Genomic DNA, 21,237 nt, shown 5'->3' with positions numbered 1-21,237 from the left:
GGGACCAATGGCTTCCATTCTTGTTATGTGCATACAGAGAAGTCACACAATCATCAACCAGGTTTTTACCTTTCCAGCTGCTATACAGATATTCAGTGTGGGGGCCCAATGAATATCTCAAGGAGGCCTGGGAGGGTCCCATGCCACAACAGCAGTGTAGTGACTCATATGTACTGAAAATGAAAGACAGACTGGACCAACTTCAGAAGCAGAGTTATGAGAAGGCTTCGAGGAGGAGAGTTTTAAAGGAAGGCCAGAAAGTTCTTGTACCGCTGCCAACATCTGAAAGTGGTCTACTTTCCAAATGGCAGGAGCCATACAGGAGAGTTGGTAGACTGACCAGAGCAGTCTAAAAGCTTGTGGGCACGCACTGTTGTTGATGAGGAAGAACTTTGGGAGCAGTATTGTCCCTCTTCAGCTGAGAGGCCAGTGTTTCCAGATTTAAGTAATCTAACTGTAGATAAACACCAGGAGCTGCAAGCTTATTTGGCGAAAGAGTGCTTAAGTCTGAAGCCAAGTCGTACTCATCTCAAACATCAGGTCAATCTGCAGTCAACAGAGCCAAAGCCCATCAGGGACACCACCTACTGCATTCCAGCCAGACTTTCTCCTGAACTGCAGCATGAAGTAGAGGAGATGCTAGCAAAAGGAATCATCAAGCCCTCTTGCAGTGAGGTGTATCCTTGTGGTGCTGGTTCCAAAGAAGGATGACCCTAAACTGAGATTCTGTGTCAACTTCTCAAAGCTGAATAATGTGTCTGTCTTTAATCCCTATCCAATGCCAAGGACTAAGGACCTGGTGGACCGCTTGGGAAGTGCAAACGTAATAACAACCTTTGATCTCTGCAAAGGGTACTGGCAGATGCCCTCAACAGAATATTCAATGGACTTGGATAAAGTGGATGAAGTTTTGAGAGGAGTGGAGGACTACACGTCAGCCTAAACTGATGAGATATCCAGCCAGACCTGGATAGAGCAAGTGCAACATCTTGCAACTCATGTCGTTCAATGCTTGCAAAGTGAAGAAGTGTCATATTTGCCAAGCCTGAGGTCCACTACCTTGGCTATGTGACTGGAGATAGAGACATCCATCCTCAGGTAGGAAAAGTAGAAGATGAAAAGAGGATGTCTTCTACAATATGACAACAATCCTAAACACTAGAGATTGACCAATATGGATTTTTCAGGGCTGATACCGATACATATTATTAATAATCAAGTGAAACCGATAGCCAATATTTAGAACCGATATTCGTCTGCAGCAAAAATGAAAATTTTGGTGTCAAAATTTAGAGTAACACACCTGGGATTAGAATGAATACAGTATACTGTTTGTTTGTTTTGTGTACACTGAAAAAAAAGACCTTAACTTTTTGTAAATAACACAAACACAAAATCTTAATTGAAATGCCTTTAAGTTTAATTATTCTTAAAACAAAAAGTGCAGCATTTCTTAAAACTCACTCACATGAATAAATAAATAAATAAATAAATAAATAAATAAATAAATAAATAAAATAGCCCTCCCTGAATTTAGGAAACATCAACAAAATAAACTGAACTGTTCTGAAATTTGGGTCTGAGTTAGTACTCCCAATTCAGTAGCAGGAGACATGCCAGCCAGAGTCGGGCCGTACTATTAGGCAAACCAGGCATTTGCCTGGAGCCCCGGGCCCCATGTAAGGCCTTTGGGGCCTATTCAATCAATATCTCTTCACAATAGTAGCATCGAGATGTCTAATTTGATCAATTACTCATGTTTTGACGTCTTTCTACCAACCGTGCACCCCCTTCAGTCTGCACTGCATGGACTATTCCATGTTACGTATCACGCTCGATCGCGCTGTGTTTATGCGGAAATGATAACGGCGCGTAAAATCCAAACAACAAACAAACGGTAAAAGAGAGAAAGAGACATGAAGCGAGCATACGAAAGTGGATCGCAAAAAAAGAAAAAGAGGGACCAAAGGCAGCAGTTCATCTCAAAGCTGCCAAAGCTGTCAAGCTTCTTTACCGGAACCGCAGCAGCGGAGTCAGCGGAAGCAATAAGGACATATTAGGTTAACAGTCACTGTGTCATAATGCGTCTCATAATTGATCTAATTGTTTTGTATGCTATTCTCACTTTGCAGGTGACACAAGATTGACCACAAGGCCCTTTCCCTAACCCTATCTTTCAACATATTTTATTCTTTTTTTAAATAAATCTTTATTCATCCTGGAATAACAATTGTCAAGTCTTTACTAATATTGTATAACAAAGGTCACATCTTTATTCAGACTTGAAGAGTCAAGATTATCTTGTCAGTGAAACATGCATTAGTCAGGGGTTGAAGAACACCAGGAAAACTACATTTGAGACAAATTCAAATCTATTTGCATACATCCACGCTCTAAGACAGTATGAGAGTTTGCAATGTCCATGGAATATACATATAAGGTACATTAGACTGGTAGATGCAGGGGCCCCCAAATGACTGTTTGCCTGGAGCCCCCAAATGGCTAAGTTCGCCACTGATGCCAGCACCACAGTTTTCATATCTTCGAGCTTGGAAAAGCGTTTCATTACACACATGAGCTGTAGACACGACGGTAAATTTATTGATTGAAAATAAAACACACTGAGAATAACGTGTGCTCTCTGCCTGACTCATATCCCTGGACTTTACGAGTGACAGGGAAAAAGACAATCATTTAACACTAGTAGTTAAGTTGCTGCTCCATAGTATAGTGAGAGCACGAGCGCTGAGGGAGGCGATTGTAAACAAACAAGGACATGTTAGCGTGTAGTACTGTTAAACTTATAGGCTATAATCACCTCTGGTGTTGTTTATTGATAAATCAGGAGCCGCCCCACAGGCTGAGACACGTTAGGAGATTTATTATTCCCACAAAGTAATGGTAACCCAAAGGGCCTATATTATTATTGTGCATCTGGCCACAGCTATAAAGCGGTTGCGGCAATTAGACGTAGCGGTGGGTCATCATGAAATACGCCTTGTTGAAGTTGTGAACATTTTCATCTCCGGAGCCAAACAGCGGAATTCAGCAGGTTTTCCTCCCTTATACTTGCTATAGTCTACCTACCGGTATGTCGTAATGTCTTTTTTTCATTATTGTTAAGTAAGGAGCTTGAGGTCATGTTCACTTGGTTACGTCTTTTTTTTTTTTCTTGTGCGTGACTAGTGTTGTTTTTGGCGGCCTGTTTTAATTTTAGTCTTAGTCTAGTCTTTGTGTCAAACTGTCATTTTAGTTTTTATTAGTTTTAGTCACGTTCATATTCTTTTTAGTCTAGTCAAGTTTCAGTCGACTAAAAGTCTGAGCATTTTAGTCTTATTTTGGTTATAATTTTCCGTGACTATTTTCGTCTAGTTTTAGTCGACGAAAACTGATGACATTTTAGTCTAGTTTTAGTCATTGAAAATTGTAGTCTCTTTTTAGTAATGCAATTCTATTTAACCCAGTCAATATAGTATCTAGTAGTATAGACGAAACCAAAATTTTCTTTTAGTCAAACCCATTTCACAATTCGAACAAGGTTGTCTTATTATTATATTGTTACCTTATAGACTCAAGAATACATCCATTCCAGACACGAAGACGCTCTGATTTGAGTTTACAACATATTTATTTTACCAACCAAAGCCGGCTAGCTGGCCATCGGTACCGTTCTCTAAGTCGGTTGCCTGTCGTTAGCATTAACCTACCGCAGCTGCATCTTCTAAATAATGCCGTGAGTGGGAACTAATGCCATGACGTTGCCTGCGACTGTGCAGTGCAACCTGATGCAGCCCCTGAAGTGAGACACGGGAAACAGAAATACTACAAAATAATAATAACGCGACTAAACGAGACGAAATAACGCTAGAATATTTCGTCTCATTTCGTTTTAGTGAACGGAAATGAAGAGACATTTTAGCAGTTTTTATTTTGTAAGTAGACGACGATATTTAGTCATAATTTTCGTGGACAAAAGCAACTATATGCGTGACACTATTTATCTTTCAAAGTCGTACGCTTGATGTGATTAGACAAGTAGGTCGTTGAAATTTCAACCCTGGGCTTGCATGTTAGCACTGAAATTAATCATAAGGTTGTGGTATTTCTAAAACTTCATCATAGAGGGTTTTTATTGCAACTTCGACTGACTCTGTCGCCTTATCTCTACTGGATCACCGGAGCAGTTGTCTGCTTCTCCGGTGTGTGGCACTGCATGTAGAGGCTTCAGTGTCGATTGGCTGTCACTTACTTGTTTGTGCCATGTAGCCAATCAGTGAGGGCTGTGGGCAGGACACTGTTACACAGCCAAGAGCGATGACTTCAGGCAGAGAGATGGCTGCATCAGAGCCAAAGGAGTGTGTTTTAAAATACATTAATTCATTTTATTGGTCATTGGTGGAAAAAACGGCCAATACCAATTATCGATAAAACGCCGAATATCGGCCGATATTATTGGTCAATCCCTACTAAACACACCACTAAATCCACAGTTTGCAGTGGCTGTCACAGTCCCCTGAGATAAACAGCATCAAAAATCTATGGATAGACCTCAAAAGAGCAGTTCATGCACTGCAGAATCTCCTGGAACTCGAAACCTTTTGCAGAAAAGATGGGCAAAAATCTCTCAAACAAGAACTGAAAGACTAATAGTTTGGTACAAAAAGCATTTATAAGTTGTGATATTTGCCAAAAGGAGTGCTACTAAGTATTGATCATGCAGGGTGCCCAAACGTTTGCTTTGGGACATTTTCTATTTTCATTATTTTAATACTGTAAAAGATAGGATTAAAGTTATCTCGCTTGAAATATTAAAGAAATGTGTCATCTTCAGCCTTATGTTATTTTGAAATCAGGTCATCTTTTGCTCCCTTAATTATTGACAGTAACAGAAATTTTGACAAGGGGTGCCCGAATGTTGCATGCAACTGTATGTGCATATTCAATTTTAACCTTTTTCCTATTTTGTACCCATTAATGTAACACAATATTTTCATATTCCATGGGAAGACATTTTCCCCATGGGTTGGTGCTGTCCAGTACTCACCCCGGCAACAGCCTGAGCCAGCAGGGTCTTTCCACAGCCAGGAGGTCCATGAAGGAGAAATCCCCTTGGAGGAACCATTCCCAGCTGCTGATACACCTCTGGGTGATGAATGTGGATCAGCAGCTTACACACCTCCTGCAACAATGTCAAATAATAACATGGGGAAAACTACATGACAAATGAATTAAAAAACATACACTCACGACTGCTAAATGAAAGCCCCATTATGTAGGATTTCAAAACTTCTGAATTAGGTGAGTCCTTGTGGACACTGTGACTCACAGCAATGTACTGCAGCCATACCCATTTCACAATAGAAGGAAACAACAAACAACATTGCAAGGTTAAGAATACTAACCGCTAAGGTCTCTTCGTTACCTCCTACATCTTCAAATTTCAGAGAGGGATATTGCAGCTCTGGTGATTTTGATTTTGCTGAGAAGGAAGTAAATCATGGAGAAAAGAATACTTGTAAATTAACATAGTGTATTGTAAAAGACATCACAGTGGACTGTAGTAATGTTATAGATATCTGATAAACAGACAAAGCGATTAGTCAGTTTAACAACCTAGATAAATAAACATTATATGTGGTGTTCAATAATAATAAGTGTGTATCACACAACACACACGCGCACACACACACACACACACACACACACACACACACACACACACACACACACACACACACACACACACACACACACACACACACACACACACACACACACACACACACACACACACACACACTATATGGTTAGACTGACAAACTAGATGATGTGGTACCTTTCTTGTTCAGGGTGCGAGGCTCAGTAGTTTCAGTGGAGATCTTTGTCCTTTTGTTTGACTTTTTCTGAGATTTGTCAGGCTCCAGACTGGAAACATCTGTCTGCTTGTGACAAAAACAAATGGCAGGAGGAGTCAAGCATCATCAATTGAACGCATATAGTATAGAAGAAGAAGAAGAAGAAGAAGAAGAAGAAGAAGAAGAGATGTACTTTTATTATCACAACACAACAATGCACACACTACATGCACACCATGTTTCTTTGTTAAATTATTTCTCCGCATTTGACCCATCCTGGAATGTCCTTCCTCCGCGGCAGACCAGGAGCGGTCGGCTGCCAGCTGACAGCGGCGCCCAGGGACCCAGTTCTCTTCATCACCATTGGTCAGGTGGTGATCTTTTATGGAGAATACGCAATACGGAGAACACGCAAACTCCACACAGAAAGGCCCCTTTCCTCAAGATAAGCAGCAGGCGCTGAAGGCATGGTGGAGGACACGCCCCCAGCGCCCCAGACAGAAATCGAACCCGGGACCTCCTAGCTGTGAGGCGACAGTGTTGCTACTGTGACACCGTACCACCAAATATATATATATAGTATAAAATAGATTTGGGCAGTATCCAAATTTTGATACCATCAAACCTTCCCCACATTTTCCCGGGGTATACGGTGTTAACCGTGACTAATTAAAAATCACTTTGCAGGGCAGCGTGACATGCACGCAGTTCAGACGGTCAATGCTCACGCTAGGAAGCACCAATCCTAACTTGTAGCAAACCAGAATGACGGGGAGAAACTCAGCTAAAAGAATGGCCACCCAAACGAAACATAATTCATACCCCAAGGAATTATATGCGCACGTAACGAAAACACGAAAATAGTGCACGTCAAGGGTACCACATCTGCTGATTTCACCACTTCACACAAACCACAAAAACCTGGAATCACATGAAAGCAGAGTCTGATGATCACCTTTTCTGTTTTGTGGTCAAAAGTTATTTCCCAGCTCAAAAAAATGTTGCTAATGTCTCCTCCTATGACTGTGTTAGTTTGAGATCAATCACGAAGGTCCTGCTTGTTTACATAAAGAGGAGGGGGTTTCTAGAGTGGAGGGAGCGCTCCTCATGCAATAACCTATCTCTGGGGTTACCTCCTTCTGGATCGTCATTGGTGTTTCTATGGTGAATTTGGGCGGGTCGCTGAGGTATTGACCGGCGTAACCACCAGTCAGCTTCACCGGTCCGTCTCATGAATGAGCAGAACGCTCACAGAGGACTCTGCTGAGCAGCCTGAAGTGTTATTTTACTGTTTTATTTGCATTTCGTCCTTTTATGAGAGCTAAGAACAATAGCAAGCATTAAAAAAGGCTGAAAATGTTTCTCCGTATGCTTGGACGAGATAACGGTACTCTGCCCAGATGCGCCTAAATGAGCGCCTGGACATACCTGTGTTAAAACATCTGTAAATCTGCGCAGGTTCATTTTTTGTCTTGACCTTTTTTTCACCTTTTTCTCAAGTAAAAATTCAACCAGATACACTGAACAGAGTGGACTTCATTTTTGTTATGACGATGCTACAATTATGTTAGGCCCCTATAGACCTACATGCGCAGCATTTTTTTATTCTTTTTTTTAATGACGGTAATGAAACTTATACCGTTGCTATTTTTAGATACCGTGGGATACCTTATTACTGGATTACCGCCCAACCCTAGTATAAAATAGATATCAATATGAAATTACCAGACCAGATTATCAAGTGGCCACGCAAACCTGTGTTCATTCCTTAATTTATCTGTTGATGTATTAAAGGTAAATGTTTTCTCCCACAGCTGAATCCACTCACATTCATTCCTTTCCTTGTGAAGTAGGTGTGCGTTGTGTGTGTGGCCTCAGTGGGGCATGGGCCATGGACCATATCCTGCTTCTCCCTTATCCCACCAGCGATAGCCTGAGAAGATAAACCAAGCTAAGCTAAACAAAGCCTATACTCATTGAATGAGGAGTTACTAACATTCACATCTACTCAGTTAGATGGGAGCAGACTCACCACTACTTTTCTGTGGTCCAGCCAAAAACATAATTCTGACTTCAGGGTGGAGGAATGAGTTTCTATTATATGAAGACTAACACCCTGTACAGGAAGGTCCAGAGTCGCCTACACCTGCTGAGGAGACTGAGGTCCTTTGGTGTGTGCAGGTCTCTACTCTGGACTTTGTATGACACTGTGGTGGCCTCTGCAGTGTTTTATGCCATAGTGTGCTGGGGAGGGGGCAGCACGGACAGAGACAGGAAGAGACTGAACAAACTGCTTAAGAGAGCCAGCTCTGTCCTGGGCTGCCCACTGGACTCCATCAAAGAGGTGACGGACAGAAGGATGTTAGCCAAGCTGACATCCATCATGGACAACTCCTCCCACCCCCTGCACCACACTGTGAGGACCCTGAGCAGCTCCTTCAGCACAAGACTTTACATCCCCAGTGCAGGAAGGAGCGCTACCACAGGTCATTCCTGCCCACAACCATCAGACTGTATAACAGTGCACAATAACATCCACTCAAATGCAAGTTGTACTAATAGCCTGATCATGTGCAATCATCATTTTTAAATTACCTAAGTGTGTATGTATTGTATATATTGTAAATTACCACAGGGTATATCACACTTAGTGCAATTTTTTTTTTTGTCTTCTTGTCCTCTGACTTCTTGTACTCTGTCTTGTTGTTGCTGTAACGTGAATTTCCCCCATTGCGGGATTAATAAAGCCTATCTTATCTTATTTTATCTTATCTGAGCAGATATGGTTGCTACTACAACACAGAAACCATGGCATATGTTGGTGAGTAATACACTGTTACTCCTTAATGAGTAACAGTGTATTACTCATTAAGGATTTCTTTAAGCCAATCCTTAATGAGTAATACACAAGATTAACCTGAACCAAATGGAACATTGTTCATGCTCAACACTGAGTATCAGTACACATGCAGCCGTATTCACAAACATTCTCAGTCCTCTCAGAGCAGAGCCGGCCCAAGACATAAACGAACTAAGCGCCTGCTTAGGGCCCCGTGGCCACAATCTTAACAAAAGATATATTTTATTTTCTGCATGTATGAGTGATGATTTCTATATGATCAAAGATATACTATTGTACAAAAACACAATTTTATGTCAACAGAGTGCTGCTGCTGATGTAGGCCTAGTGATTCTTACTGCCTCTCTTTAAATGTCAAAGCTCTGCTGCTCCGGGAATGTGAGCCTCCTGCCATGGAGTGCGCACTGCGCTTCCAAAGCGCAGGTAATTGAGGGCAAAACAGTGTTGCACAAAAGGACATATCCTTCAGGGGCAGAAAAAAGAAAGAGGAAGAGGAGAAAAAAAAAACACCAAGATAAAGGTATGTTTGCATGTCTTTGTAATGGAATGTTCATGGGCATAGCGGACGCGGGGTACACAGGGGACATGTCCCCCGCACTTCCCGCATCTGTGCCCTCCGTCCTCTGCACTTTTTACAGCCATTCCGACCACTTAATTCATTTTTAACAAGTTGAAACGCGTTTTTCTGCGCCGCCTTTAAATGCATCATGAGTAGACTAGGCTAAAAGGAGGCAAACAAACACTGCTGCCATGTGTCAGAGGTTGTGCTTCATTCAGCATGTTCAGCAAACCAATCAAGAGGCAAAAAACTACAGACAGTTTTTTCCAAACAAACCGTGTAAGTTGAGTAATGCTGTTACATGTAGATAATGTTTGGCTAAAACAAAGACATTCTATATGTATATTATTGCCTAGGACTTTGGCTAAAAGATGACAAATAGATGTCAATTTAGTTAGCTAAGCTAGCTAGTTATAAACCCACTCCTCCTTAATTTCTGCACAGAACATGTGCTCACTATTGTTTTGCACATATTTTTTAATCTTTAGACAATAGAAAGAGCAGTGTGAGGGAGGAAGAAGTGGTCCAGAGGCCAGCAGCAGGGATGGACATGGAGGGTCTTCACAGCAGGTGAGGGGAAATTATAACTTATTGGCCTATCACAGATAAATATGTATATTTCATTCATTTTTTTTTATTTATATAGGTCTAGCCCCCATACAAATATTAACGTCACAGTTTAACTGGTTTAACTGTAGAGGATCATCAACAAAGAAACTTAGTTACTTTTTACTTAATACAACTGTCATTTTATTTTGATTATATTATTGTTTCTGCTTAGGTCTAAAAGAAATCTAGAACTGATGATATTATTTTGTAATATAGTTAATCAGGAGAGCCTGTAGCTTTTGATTCCATTAGTTCAAAGGCGAAATACTGACACAGATGTTTAAAGATGTAGTTTATATGTAATTACAAAGATACTTTTTGTCTATTTGCTTATTATTTATTTATTTGCAGATATTATTTGACTACTGTATTAGGCAGCAGGCATAGGTCATACCACTTTTCTTAATAATTAATCTTAATGTTGATATGTTTATTGTTGTGTCACTTTCACTTGTCACTTCTTGCCATTAAATTAATTTATGTGGCTTATTACCCTGTTACCTTGTCACTTCTATTTAATTTTGGTGCTGATAATTTTAAACAGGAATGGTGTTTTACAGAACTTTTGGTGTTCAGTGTTTTCATTTGGCACTTAATTATCTGGCTGTTCACCCAGTAGATGCCCAAGGGTCATTCTATGTCAACTCAACTAGAGTTTGGCAGCATTAGATTTTAGATTTTGACTTACAGTAGTCAAAATATATAGATACTATATCATTTTAAAAGAGGTGCTGTGCTGTTTGTGGTTATGTGGTTCTTTAGCTGCTAAGGAGAGGTGCAACTGAATGTGAGAGGATTAAAAATCACTGAATAGACCTCTGTACAATTTGTCCCCTCCACTTCTAAAATGATGGCTACGCCCCTGGGAATATTCATCAAAGAGTAGAGTTCTTTTATTGATCGCTGCACACATGTTACAGGGAGGAGACTGCACGCACGCCATGCATTGTGAAATTATTTTCTCCGCTTTTGACCCATCTTGGTCCGTTGTTCCGCCGCGGCAGACCAGGAGTGGTGGGCTGCCAGCCGCCCGGGGGCATCCATCCACTGTTGGTCAGGCGGTGATCTTCTTGCATGTTTTCAGTGGGGGTTATTTAAGGAGGAAACCCCGGGTAAACACGGGGAGAACATGCAAACTCCACACAGAAAGGCCCCTTTTTTCCTCGAGCAGCAGGCTGGTGGATATGGTGGAGGACACGCCACCAGCGCCCACAGCGGGATTCGAACCAGGCACCTTCTAGCTGAGGCGACAGTGTTACCACTTGTTCCACCATGCTACCCAAAGTGATGTTTCTTTGTATCTGTGTAATAGCTTAACTTTGAGTTGATTCTGTGCAAGTATTTTGGAGGCACAGAATCAGCCCAGTGCCCGTCCACATCCTCGGGCTCAACTGTGGGTAATGCATCAGATGAGGGAAAGACTGTTACCATACAGTATACATTTAATTTCAAAGTATAAGAATTACATCTAAAGGGAAATTAATTTAGTCGAAATATCTCATTAATATGTATGTATGTATGTATGTATGTATCTATGTATCTATGTATCTATGTATGTATGTATTTCATCTTAGGTCCATCTCCATTCTCGACAGAGTTCTGTCTCGCACCCCATCCTCTGTGCCCGCAGACAAGGGATGACCAGCGTAAACTTCCCAGAGACAACCTCACCTTTGGAGAACAGTCTGATATTGATGGCAGTGCACTGGCTACAGAGATGGAGAACCTTCCAGAACTCCCTAAAGCACAGATGACCCCATTTGAACTGCTCGCTTTTGCACATAGTTACATACATTTACATAGTTTTATGACCTAATTATTCAACTTTATAAGTATTTGATTGATATTTGATTTAATTATGTCTGTTTTTGTACAATTGAATTTGTTATTATTTTTATATATCTAAGTGATTTATTTGTTGTTGCACTTTATTGTTGTTCTTGCTACAAATTATTTTTGCACATTGCTGTTGCAGTTTTTTGAAACCAAAAATAACAAACCAGATGACACTTTTACAGTTAATACAATGCTTTATCACTTGGAATGTTGTGTAAATCAACCCAAGGCAGCTCTTGTAGCTGAATGTGCTACATTTTGAGATTAAAAACCATATGTGGCACCTGAACATCATTCATCATTCGTTCATTGGTATTATTTGTATTATTATTGCATTGGTATTATTTTTGTTATTAACTGGGCCACCCCCTTAAATGTGTAAAGACATGTCAGGCTGACAATAGGATAACATAAACAACACTGCCAGAACTGCAGTTCGTTTATAGTAGGTGTGTGAATGATCAACAGTCAATATTACTGGCAGAAATAGAGGGCCTGAAAATCAAATTTTGCTTAGGGCCCCATGGAGGCTTGGGCCAGCTCTGTCTCCGAGAACACCAATCTTAGCCTAAAAATTTCTAGCAATGAGTCCTAGTTTAGTAGTGATTTAGGAAAATCTACTTGCACAGTAAGCTATTCACATTTTGTACCATGCTGGTAATTTTAGTATGCGATCTTCTATGCGATCAGCTTCTATGAGTAGCTGTGTTAATTGACATAACTCTACCATAAACATGACTCCAACATTCCAACATTAGAGACGTCTCCTGCAATAAATCCTTCTCTCAAGCTGCTTGTTTAATGTCTGAAATGCACCGAGTGTAAATATCCTCTCTCCATGTCATGAAGTGAGGTAGGATTAATGTTCTTAGTGAGGAAAATCCACCCACATGTCCAGGTTTCTGCTGTAATTAGGTGGCATGGTGGAACAGGGGTAACACTGTTGCCTCACATCTAGAATGTCCCGGGTTCGATTCCCACTAGGGGCGCTGTGGGCGTGTCTTCCACCATGCCTTCGGTGCCTGCTGATCAAGAAAAGGGGCCTTTCTATGTGGAGTTTGAATGTTCTCCCCATGTTCACCTGGGGTATCCTCCATAAAAAACCAGCACTAAAAACATGCAAGAAGACCAATGGTGATGATAAAGGAACTGGTCCCTGGGCGCTGGTCGGCTGGCAGCCCACCGCTCCTGGTCTGCCGCAGAGGGAGGACTGACCAAGGATGGGTCAAAAGCGGAGAAGAATTTCACATAAGCATGGAGTAGGCAGTTTTCCCCCTAACTCTGCATGTTGTGTTGTTTGTGACTAATAAAGGATGTATTCTAGATGTCTTCTTCTAATAGTCCTTGTACTGTTCAGCACAGTGGTCGGCAAGTCTCCTCCTCTCAGCACTAAATGGTCGATAACTGTCAGTCATGCATCACAGACATCACGAGGAAAGCAAGACCAATATATCAGCATCAGCATCTGTATCTGTATCTGTATCAAATTGTCTAGTTTAAAATGTCCTGCAAAGTACATCTTGGTCAGAGTTCCTGAATTTAAGGAATCCATGTCAAAAATAAAGACGTTCAGGACAAACATGCTCTCCACAAGTACATACATTTGTTGCTGTATTAGTTGGCTCTTCTTCACACAGGTCGATGAAGATGTTGTTCTCATGTCGTCTGCCTCGATCAATGAACCAGCCTGCAGTGGAAACCTGTGTCCCTGCACTCAAAGCGGGGTTGACTATACTGGCAGGACTGCTGACAGCAAGCTGATCTCTTCTGGGTGAGCTAGTGCTGGAGTCAAGGTGTCCCTTCCGGTACAGAGATGTAAGAGAGCTGTTCATGTGGTTGGTGGGCTGTAGATGGCAAAAAGCAGTGGCAAGGTATGGTTAAATATTACTGTCAAGAAGGGCTGCAAGAATACTGTAACAATCCAACATGTGGGAAATGTTGCTTTTGGCCATCTATCTAAGAATCAGCTGACATTACTGATATTAGATTCATGTCTGAGCATCCAGTGCAGACATAGGTGTATTATGTGTTTAGCCTACCTTAGTACAAAAAGTAAAAAGAGAGGGAAATTGTGAGCCAAGCTACACCAAAGAAGTAAATACACTGCATGCACATTAGGCAAGTTGTATTTCTGAGGATTAATTTTATTTCTTAATAAATACAGTGCTCTCAGTCAATCTAAAATGTTAGTGAGTAATGTGAGTATTTAACAAAGGAAAAGTGAGTTTTGGCTTTCTTAGGAGAATATCTATGTGTGCACAATTATTAGGCAACTATTAGTGTGCACAATTATTATGCGACTCAATTAAAAAAAAAAAAGCCATCTCACTTGTTTATTTTCATTTATTAGAGTAAGAATAACATATAAAGAACTCAAAATACTGATGACATTTCATTAAATATTCAGTGACCAATATAGCCACCCTTCTTTCTAATAACTGTCATGAGCCTTCCATCCATGGAGTCAGTTAGTTTCTTGATCTGTCTATGATCAACTTTTCATGCAGCAGCAACCACAGCCTCCCAAATGCTGTTCAATGAGGTGTATTGTCTTTCCTCACTGTTTCACATTTAAGAAGGGCCTACAAGTTCTCAATAGGGTTTAGGTGAGGTGAGGAAGGGGGCCATGTCATTCTTCTGTCATCTTTAAGGCCTTTGCTAGCTAGCCACGCATTCAAGTACTTGGATGCACATGATGGAGCATTGTCCTGCATGAAAATCATGGCCTTTGTGAATGATGTAGACTTTTTCCTGTACCACTGCTTGAAGAAAGTGTCTTCTAAAAACTGGCAGTAGGTTTGGGTGTTGATTTTAAGTCCATTTTCAACCCAAAAAGGTCCAACTAGTTCATCCTTAATAATAGCAGCCCATACCAGTACCCCACCTCCACCTTGCTGGCATCTGACTCGAAGTGGAGCTCTGCACCCCTTAGTGATCCAGCCACAGGCCAATCCACCTGGTAGGTCAAAAGTCACTCTCATTTCATCCGTTGATAAAACCTTTGAAAAAAACCTTTAGGCCACACCTCCCCTCATTATACAAACACACATCTCCTGACAATGCTTAAATTCAGTTAGCATTCCAGTTTATACAGCTTGGAGTTGGAAAATATGCACGAAAATGATGATAAGATACTCACTTACCTGATAATTGTGCACCCAGTGTATGCACCTTTCAAAACACATCTTTCTAGTTAGCTTGCTAGAGGTAATCAGCAATCTAATCTTACTGTGGGTTTGACAAGCTGACAAGTATACTTACCAAAATGTTAGTCAGACTGAAAATACACAATATTTTTTTTTACTGTGTAATAACCCAAGGACACGGTATTTTGGCAATATTTATTTTTATACTCTTTGTATATAATGTACCTTTTCATCTATTTTTATTGAATTGTATCTGCCCATTTGTTTTTCTGTTAATTATCAGGATATCTCAAAAATTACTTTGAATTATATTTGTTGCAAGTTTATAGACTGGTTCCAGTTCAAGGATTGGAGCGCATCATGCGAACTGCCTCTTAAAAAAAGATTTAATCTGAGTGTAGATTCATGTTTCATCAGAACCACGAACACCAGACATTTGAAGAATTTTTTCCCTGACACCATCTCCACAACAACCCACCTGAGCTGTCCCTAATCCTCTGAGTGTGTGCAAATGCATCACAGTGGAGCATATGTCAAAGAGTATATGTAGCATAAGTTAGCATATTTTATTATTATATAGCATTCTTGTATGTGTAATTTTTACTCTTGAACTATTAACTCAAGCTTTCCATTTTTAACTTTCTTGTTCACTGCACTGCATTGCCAAGTCAGACTCCTGTGTACATTGTACCTCTGGCAATTAAAGCGATTCTGATTTTGCTAAATTAACCAACAGTGTGGGTTGATGGAAGTAATATGAGCTTTTCCCATCAAAATTCTATAACCAACACACTTCTACTATAATTCATTAGATTGCCATCAGATTCAACCATCAAACCAATTCTTACATTGTTCTCCAGAGTCTGGTCGTCACTTTCAGAAGAATCCTCTGAGCTGCTGCTGCCTTCACTGTGAACACACAGGTTTGAAGGGCATTACTTATACACTTAAAAAGAGAGTATGAGCATAGCAGAGAGAAGGCCCTGAGGTGAGAGAATTAATCTTGCTGGTTCAAACTAGGCAGTAAACAGAGGGTGTCCTTTACCCAGTGTCATTGTGGTTGTGCTTGGCTCTCTTTGCCAAATGTTTGCTCTCCAGATCACTGAGTCCAGACTCCTTCATGATTGCTTCATATACTAAGAGAGGCAGATAGAAAAGACAAATCAGAGCTCCTCACAGGATCCCAAAAGAAGAGTTTGATCATAGAAACTGGAATGGACTGGTTGTTACATGAAGTGTAATTATTTTTGTTTTCCCAGAATTACAAAATATTTATTTTATCTTGACATTAAGTTGTTTCTCCTCTGATCCCACATGAACAATTCCATTAAAATAAAATTTTTTATTTTAATTAAAATCATAACAATGACTTCAACTTTATCCCTTGTGCCCTTCCATTAGAAAGAACAGTGAATTTTCATTCTGAAAACACATAGCACTGTCACTGAATAATAAGCCATCAATCTATTTTTGCCTCTTACCTTTTTCTACTTGAATCCTGAAAGCTATCTTGTTTCTTCTGCCATACTCCATTCTAAGGATACAACATCAACCAAACACTTTATGACTTTAAATTTACAGACATACATAAATACATATCCTAACACACTCAGTGCCACTTTTAACTGAAACAAATGCAGTCTAATCCAACTACCCTGCAATAACTCCCACCTTCATGAAGGTGTCTTTTAGAGAGGTGTTGATTCAACTGTGTGGTCATTTTGAGGGATGTGGATGGCACTGCTGTTGGACATGGTGGACAAGGTCAAATCAGTAACTTCATTACGCAAGGTTCAAGACAGCGAGGCTCAATAAAGAAGTATGAGAAGCATAACAGAGGAAGTATTTAAACGTCTCAGACAACAAGAGGGAGGCGAGCACAGCTGAGTTACACTACTGCTATTTGCGCCTTTAAGGTCTACGTGTGAATGCTTGTAAAGGCACGTGGATATGTGAGTTAGTAAAAAGGGAGAAAGGGAAAGGTACTCAAAGTGAAGCAAAATAGAGATCCTAATTGTAATGGAAAGACACAATAACTGTCTCTTTATCAGACAGAAATCTGGCATGCGAACTCGGCAGAACAGTACTTGGACTCAGAGTGATGACGTTTCTCAAGTACACGAGAACACAAGTACAGAGAAGAACGCATATTGAGAAACGGACAATTACTGTTCCAATTCAATGCGTCGGATGGTGACTTGTGCGGACTTGGGGCAACCACGTATCCCAGAATGCGTTTCGTAACAACGATGCCGGAGGAGAGGACTCAAAACTACAAGTTACAAGTTTCGAAATACTGCTGTTTTAGTAGTACGGAATGTGGTTTTAAGATTATTTTATGTGAGAAAGTGGATGTTAAAACTTAAAATCTGTGGTCGATTCATCACGATAGCGCGTAGTTTAAAATTTCTCCAAAGTTTTCGGAGATGTGTCGTCCTGCTAACGTCATCAAGTACGCTGCTGTCCCAATTGCAGAATGACCGTCCTGCGTCCTCCCGTCCTGGAGAGACTGTACTCCCAAGTCGAACTTGCTAAGTCCGAACTGCCAAGTAAACTGCAATCCGTATTTGTAATTTTGGAAAGTTGTAACTTTACGAGTTGCATTCTCACAGATAATTTATACACTGCATAATCTATGCATGATTTGACTTAAACAAGAGTTTACAAATTTTTTATTTATGCACAACTACAGACTAACACGCACACATTTTTAATACGTGCACGATTTTTATGTGTGCACGCACGAAACTTTTGACAGTAACCTTACCCCATAATTCTGCCCTGTAAAATTCAGAACTGAATTTAAAATCCTCCTCCTTACTTGCAAAGCCATAAATGGTCAGGCACCATCTTATCTTAAAGAGCTCATAGTACCTTATTACCCAACTAGAACACTGCATTCCCAAAATGCAGGCTTACTTATGGTTCCTAAATTCTCCACAAGCTTTTTTGATAAAGCTTATAGTTAGGGCTGGCTCAGACTTTTCTTGGACCAGCCCTTAGTCCTACTGCTATAGGATTAGACTGTCGGGGGACTGTTCTTCTCTCCCTGTCCATCTGAATGCTTTCATGTCCTACCAAGGCATGTGACTAACTTCACTTCTTCCCCAGAGTCTTTGTGCTTTGTCATCTCACAGGTTCCCATGGATAGTGGTTGAACCTGGATTTTTGATAATAGCTATGTCTCCTGCCATGGCCCTGTCTGGCATTCACTGCAACTGCTACTACTATTAGACTATTTTGTCTTTTTTTTTATTATTATTCTTTAATATATTATCACGTCTGTCTTCGCAATTGATCGGGGCAAAGTCGCCGTGTTTGCTCTGGTCTTTCTCTTGTTTTTTTCCATTGTTAACGACCGTGTCTGGGGACCCCATATGCAGCCAGGGCCCTATTGTTTACAGCAGGGATCAGCTGTTGACGCTCCATAACACCGCGGTGCTGCCTCACAAGAGACCCGACGTTCCCCGCGAGCTGAAGAGAAGGAGACAGGGGAGCCGTGCCAGAGCTGATCGTCGCGCCAGAAGGAGATACAGACCCGTTCTCCTGTACATTATCATGGGGAATGTGAGATCTCTTCCCAATAAGATGGACGAGTTAACGGCGCTGACCCGGCACCAGAGGGACAACCAGGAGTGCAGCCTCACAATGTTTTCAGAAACATGGCTGACTCCAGACACGGACGCGGAGCTGAATGGCTTTAAGCTGCTGCGGGCGGACAGGACGAGAGATAGTGGTAAGAGGAAAGGAGGAGGGCTGGCACTGTTTTTGAATGACAGATGGTGTAACTCTGGACACATCACTATTAAAGAACAACTCTGCTACAAGGACACTGAACTGTTTGCCGTTAGCATGAGGCCATATTACCAGCCGCGGGAATTCTCGCATGTTATCGTGATAGCTGCGTATATTCCTCCCTCTCCTAAGGCTGAGGCAGCCTGTGATGTTCTCCACTCTGTCACAAGCAGGCTGCAGACAGAGCACCCCCAGGCCCTCCTTCTTATCTCTGGAGACTTATATCATGCCTCTCCATCCTCCACTCTGCCCACCTTCACCCAGTATGTTACATGTTGCACTAGAGACAATAAGATACTAGACTTGTGTTATGCCAACACCAAGGAGGCATTCACTTCATCACCCCTCCCTCCCAGGGGAGAAAATGTCAGTGGAGTCTGGAGAGGCCTAAAAACCATCTCTGGCCACAAGGAACCTGACTCTCAAACTGCAGGGGACCAAAAGTGGGCGAATGACCTTATTCTTCAACAGATTTGATCAGTCATCTGTCCCTCCCCCAGCCCAGTCCTCCATGCTGCAACCCCCCCTTTCCCCCACCCACACCCTCCAGCACACAGCCCCCCGCACCAACCTGTCCCTCACAACAACCCAGGTGAGAAACCAGCTCCGGAGGATCAAAGCGAGGAAGGCTGCAGGCCCAGACGGCATCAGCTCCAGGCTCCTCAAGTCCTGCGCAGATCAGCTGTGTGGGATTGTTGAACGCATGTTCAATCTGAGCCTGAAGCTGGGGAGAGTGCCACAGCTATGGAAAACATCCTGTGTGGTACCAGTGCCTAAGACTCTGCACCCCAAGGACCTCAGCAGCTACAGGCCGGTGGCACTAACATCCCACCTAACGAAGACCCTAGAGCGGCTGGTCCTTGTTCATCTCCACCCCTTGGTGAGCCCATCACTAGATCCACTTCACTTTGCCTACCAGCCTGGCATCGGGGTGGACGACGCCGTCATCTTCCTCCAACACCGAGCTCTCTCTCACCTGGAGAAACCTGGAAGTACTGTGAGAATCATGTTTTTTGATTTCTCCAGTGGTTTCAATTCCATTCAGCCTGAACTTCTGAGGGACAAGCTGAAGCACACCGGGGTGAACCATCACCTCACACAATGGATTCTGGACTATCTCACCAACCGTCCTCAGTACGTGAGGACCCGGGACTGTGTGCCCAACACGGTTGTCTGCAGCACAGGGGCCCCGCAGGGAACGGTCCTGGCTCCGTTCCTCTTCACCCTCTACACTGCAGACCTCTCATACAACACACCCACCTTTCACCTGCAGAAGTTCTCTGACTACTCTGCCATCATCGGCCATCACAGATGGGGATGACAGAGAGTACAGAGAACTGACGCAGGACTTCATGGACTGGTGCCAGTGGAACTGCCTCCAGATCACCCCAGGGAAAACCAAAGAACTGGTGGTGGATTTCTGCAGAAGAACACTCTGCCCCCTGACACCGGTGAACATCCAGGGAACGGACATTGAGATGGTGACATCTTATAAGTACCTGGGTGTTTACCTGAACAATAAACTAGACTGGACTCACAACACAACCGCACTTTACAAGAAAGGCCAGAGCAGACTCTATCTGCTCAGGAAACTGAGGTCATTTGGAGTGCAGGGGGCACTCCTGAAGACCTTTTATGACATCAGCCATCTTTTATGGAGTGGTCTGCTGGGGGAGCAGCATCTCGATGGCTGACAGGAAGAGACTTGACAAACTGATCAAGAAGGCCAGCTCTGTCCTGGGATGGCCCCTCAGTGGAGGTGGTAGGAGAGAGGAGGATGATGGCTAAGCTGTCATCCATGACTGAGAATGACTCCCACCCTCTGCAGGACACTTTAACAGCACTGGAGAGCTCCTTCAGCAAGAGACTGCTTCACCCAAAGTGTGTTAAGGAACGCTATCGCAAGTCCTTCCTTCCTGCAGCAGTCAGACTTTACAACCAGCAGTGCTCCCAGTAGACCACACACTCACAAGACTTTCAATATGACTGCACTATTATACACATTAACTGTGCTCATTCATACTGTGAAAATATTTGCTCAGGTGAATTCCACTTAAGGTGCAATATATCAATTCCTATGTCCAATATAGGAACCTATTCACTATCAATACTCCAGTCAGGTGTACTATCATTCAATGTGCAATGTCAGTACTGATTGTTCATACTCATATCAAGGATCCATAGAGAAAAAAAATCGTTTTTTTTCCCTTTTTGTCTGACCAGAAACAGCAGTTTCGCCATTTCACATGCCCTTTTGACTGCTCCAACAATCATCACTAACGCAAAGAATAAGGAAAGGTGTGAGAGAGATGGTGGACATCAGAGAAACAGCAAAAACTGCTAGTTGAGCAACAATATATTTTACATCTATCTCAAGAATTATTTTCACTGGATAGTATAACAGAAGAGGCTTAAATATGTCGGACTTCAACAGGTAACAACCCCACCGAGGTTAAATACCTGGGACTCACCACCAGTCAGAACTGAGGAAGCCTCTTGGATAAGAGGTGAAACGCTTGCAAGTTTCTACAACAAAGACCGGCTTCCCTTAATTCAACCTTCCCTGGATGTTTCACC

The 21,237-nt window shown here is 42.0% G+C and overlaps 1 protein-coding gene across 3 annotated transcripts in view; it reads right to left on the bottom strand.

The window, feature by feature from the left end:
- Positions 1 to 21,237, bottom strand: part of nvl (nuclear VCP like) — a 63,619-nt gene that overhangs the window by 38,987 nt on the left and 3,395 nt on the right. For 2 of the 3 annotated variants that reach the window (XM_070977478.1, XM_070977480.1), the window contains exons 4-10: positions 16,347 to 16,399; positions 15,911 to 16,001; positions 15,714 to 15,774; positions 13,321 to 13,563; positions 5,837 to 5,939; positions 5,403 to 5,479; positions 5,045 to 5,179 (exon numbers count right to left, since the gene is read on the bottom strand). In XM_070977478.1, coding sequence (XP_070833579.1) covers positions 5,045 to 5,179; positions 5,403 to 5,479; positions 5,837 to 5,939; positions 13,321 to 13,563; positions 15,714 to 15,774; positions 15,911 to 16,001; positions 16,347 to 16,399 — 763 coding nt within the window. Of the gene's footprint in view, positions 1 to 5,044; positions 5,180 to 5,402; positions 5,480 to 5,836; positions 5,943 to 13,320; positions 13,564 to 15,713; positions 15,775 to 15,910; positions 16,002 to 16,346; positions 16,400 to 21,237 lie in introns of all 3 variants that reach the window. The other variant, XM_070977479.1, reaches the window with a different exon arrangement.

The sequence above is a fragment of the Chaetodon trifascialis genome, chromosome 13 (assembly GCF_039877785.1).
Source record: "Chaetodon trifascialis isolate fChaTrf1 chromosome 13, fChaTrf1.hap1, whole genome shotgun sequence".
Taxonomy (NCBI): Eukaryota; Metazoa; Chordata; class Actinopteri; order Chaetodontiformes; family Chaetodontidae; genus Chaetodon; species Chaetodon trifascialis.
Note: the sequence above shows the minus strand (reverse complement) of the source record. Positions and strands in the feature narration are given on the sequence as shown.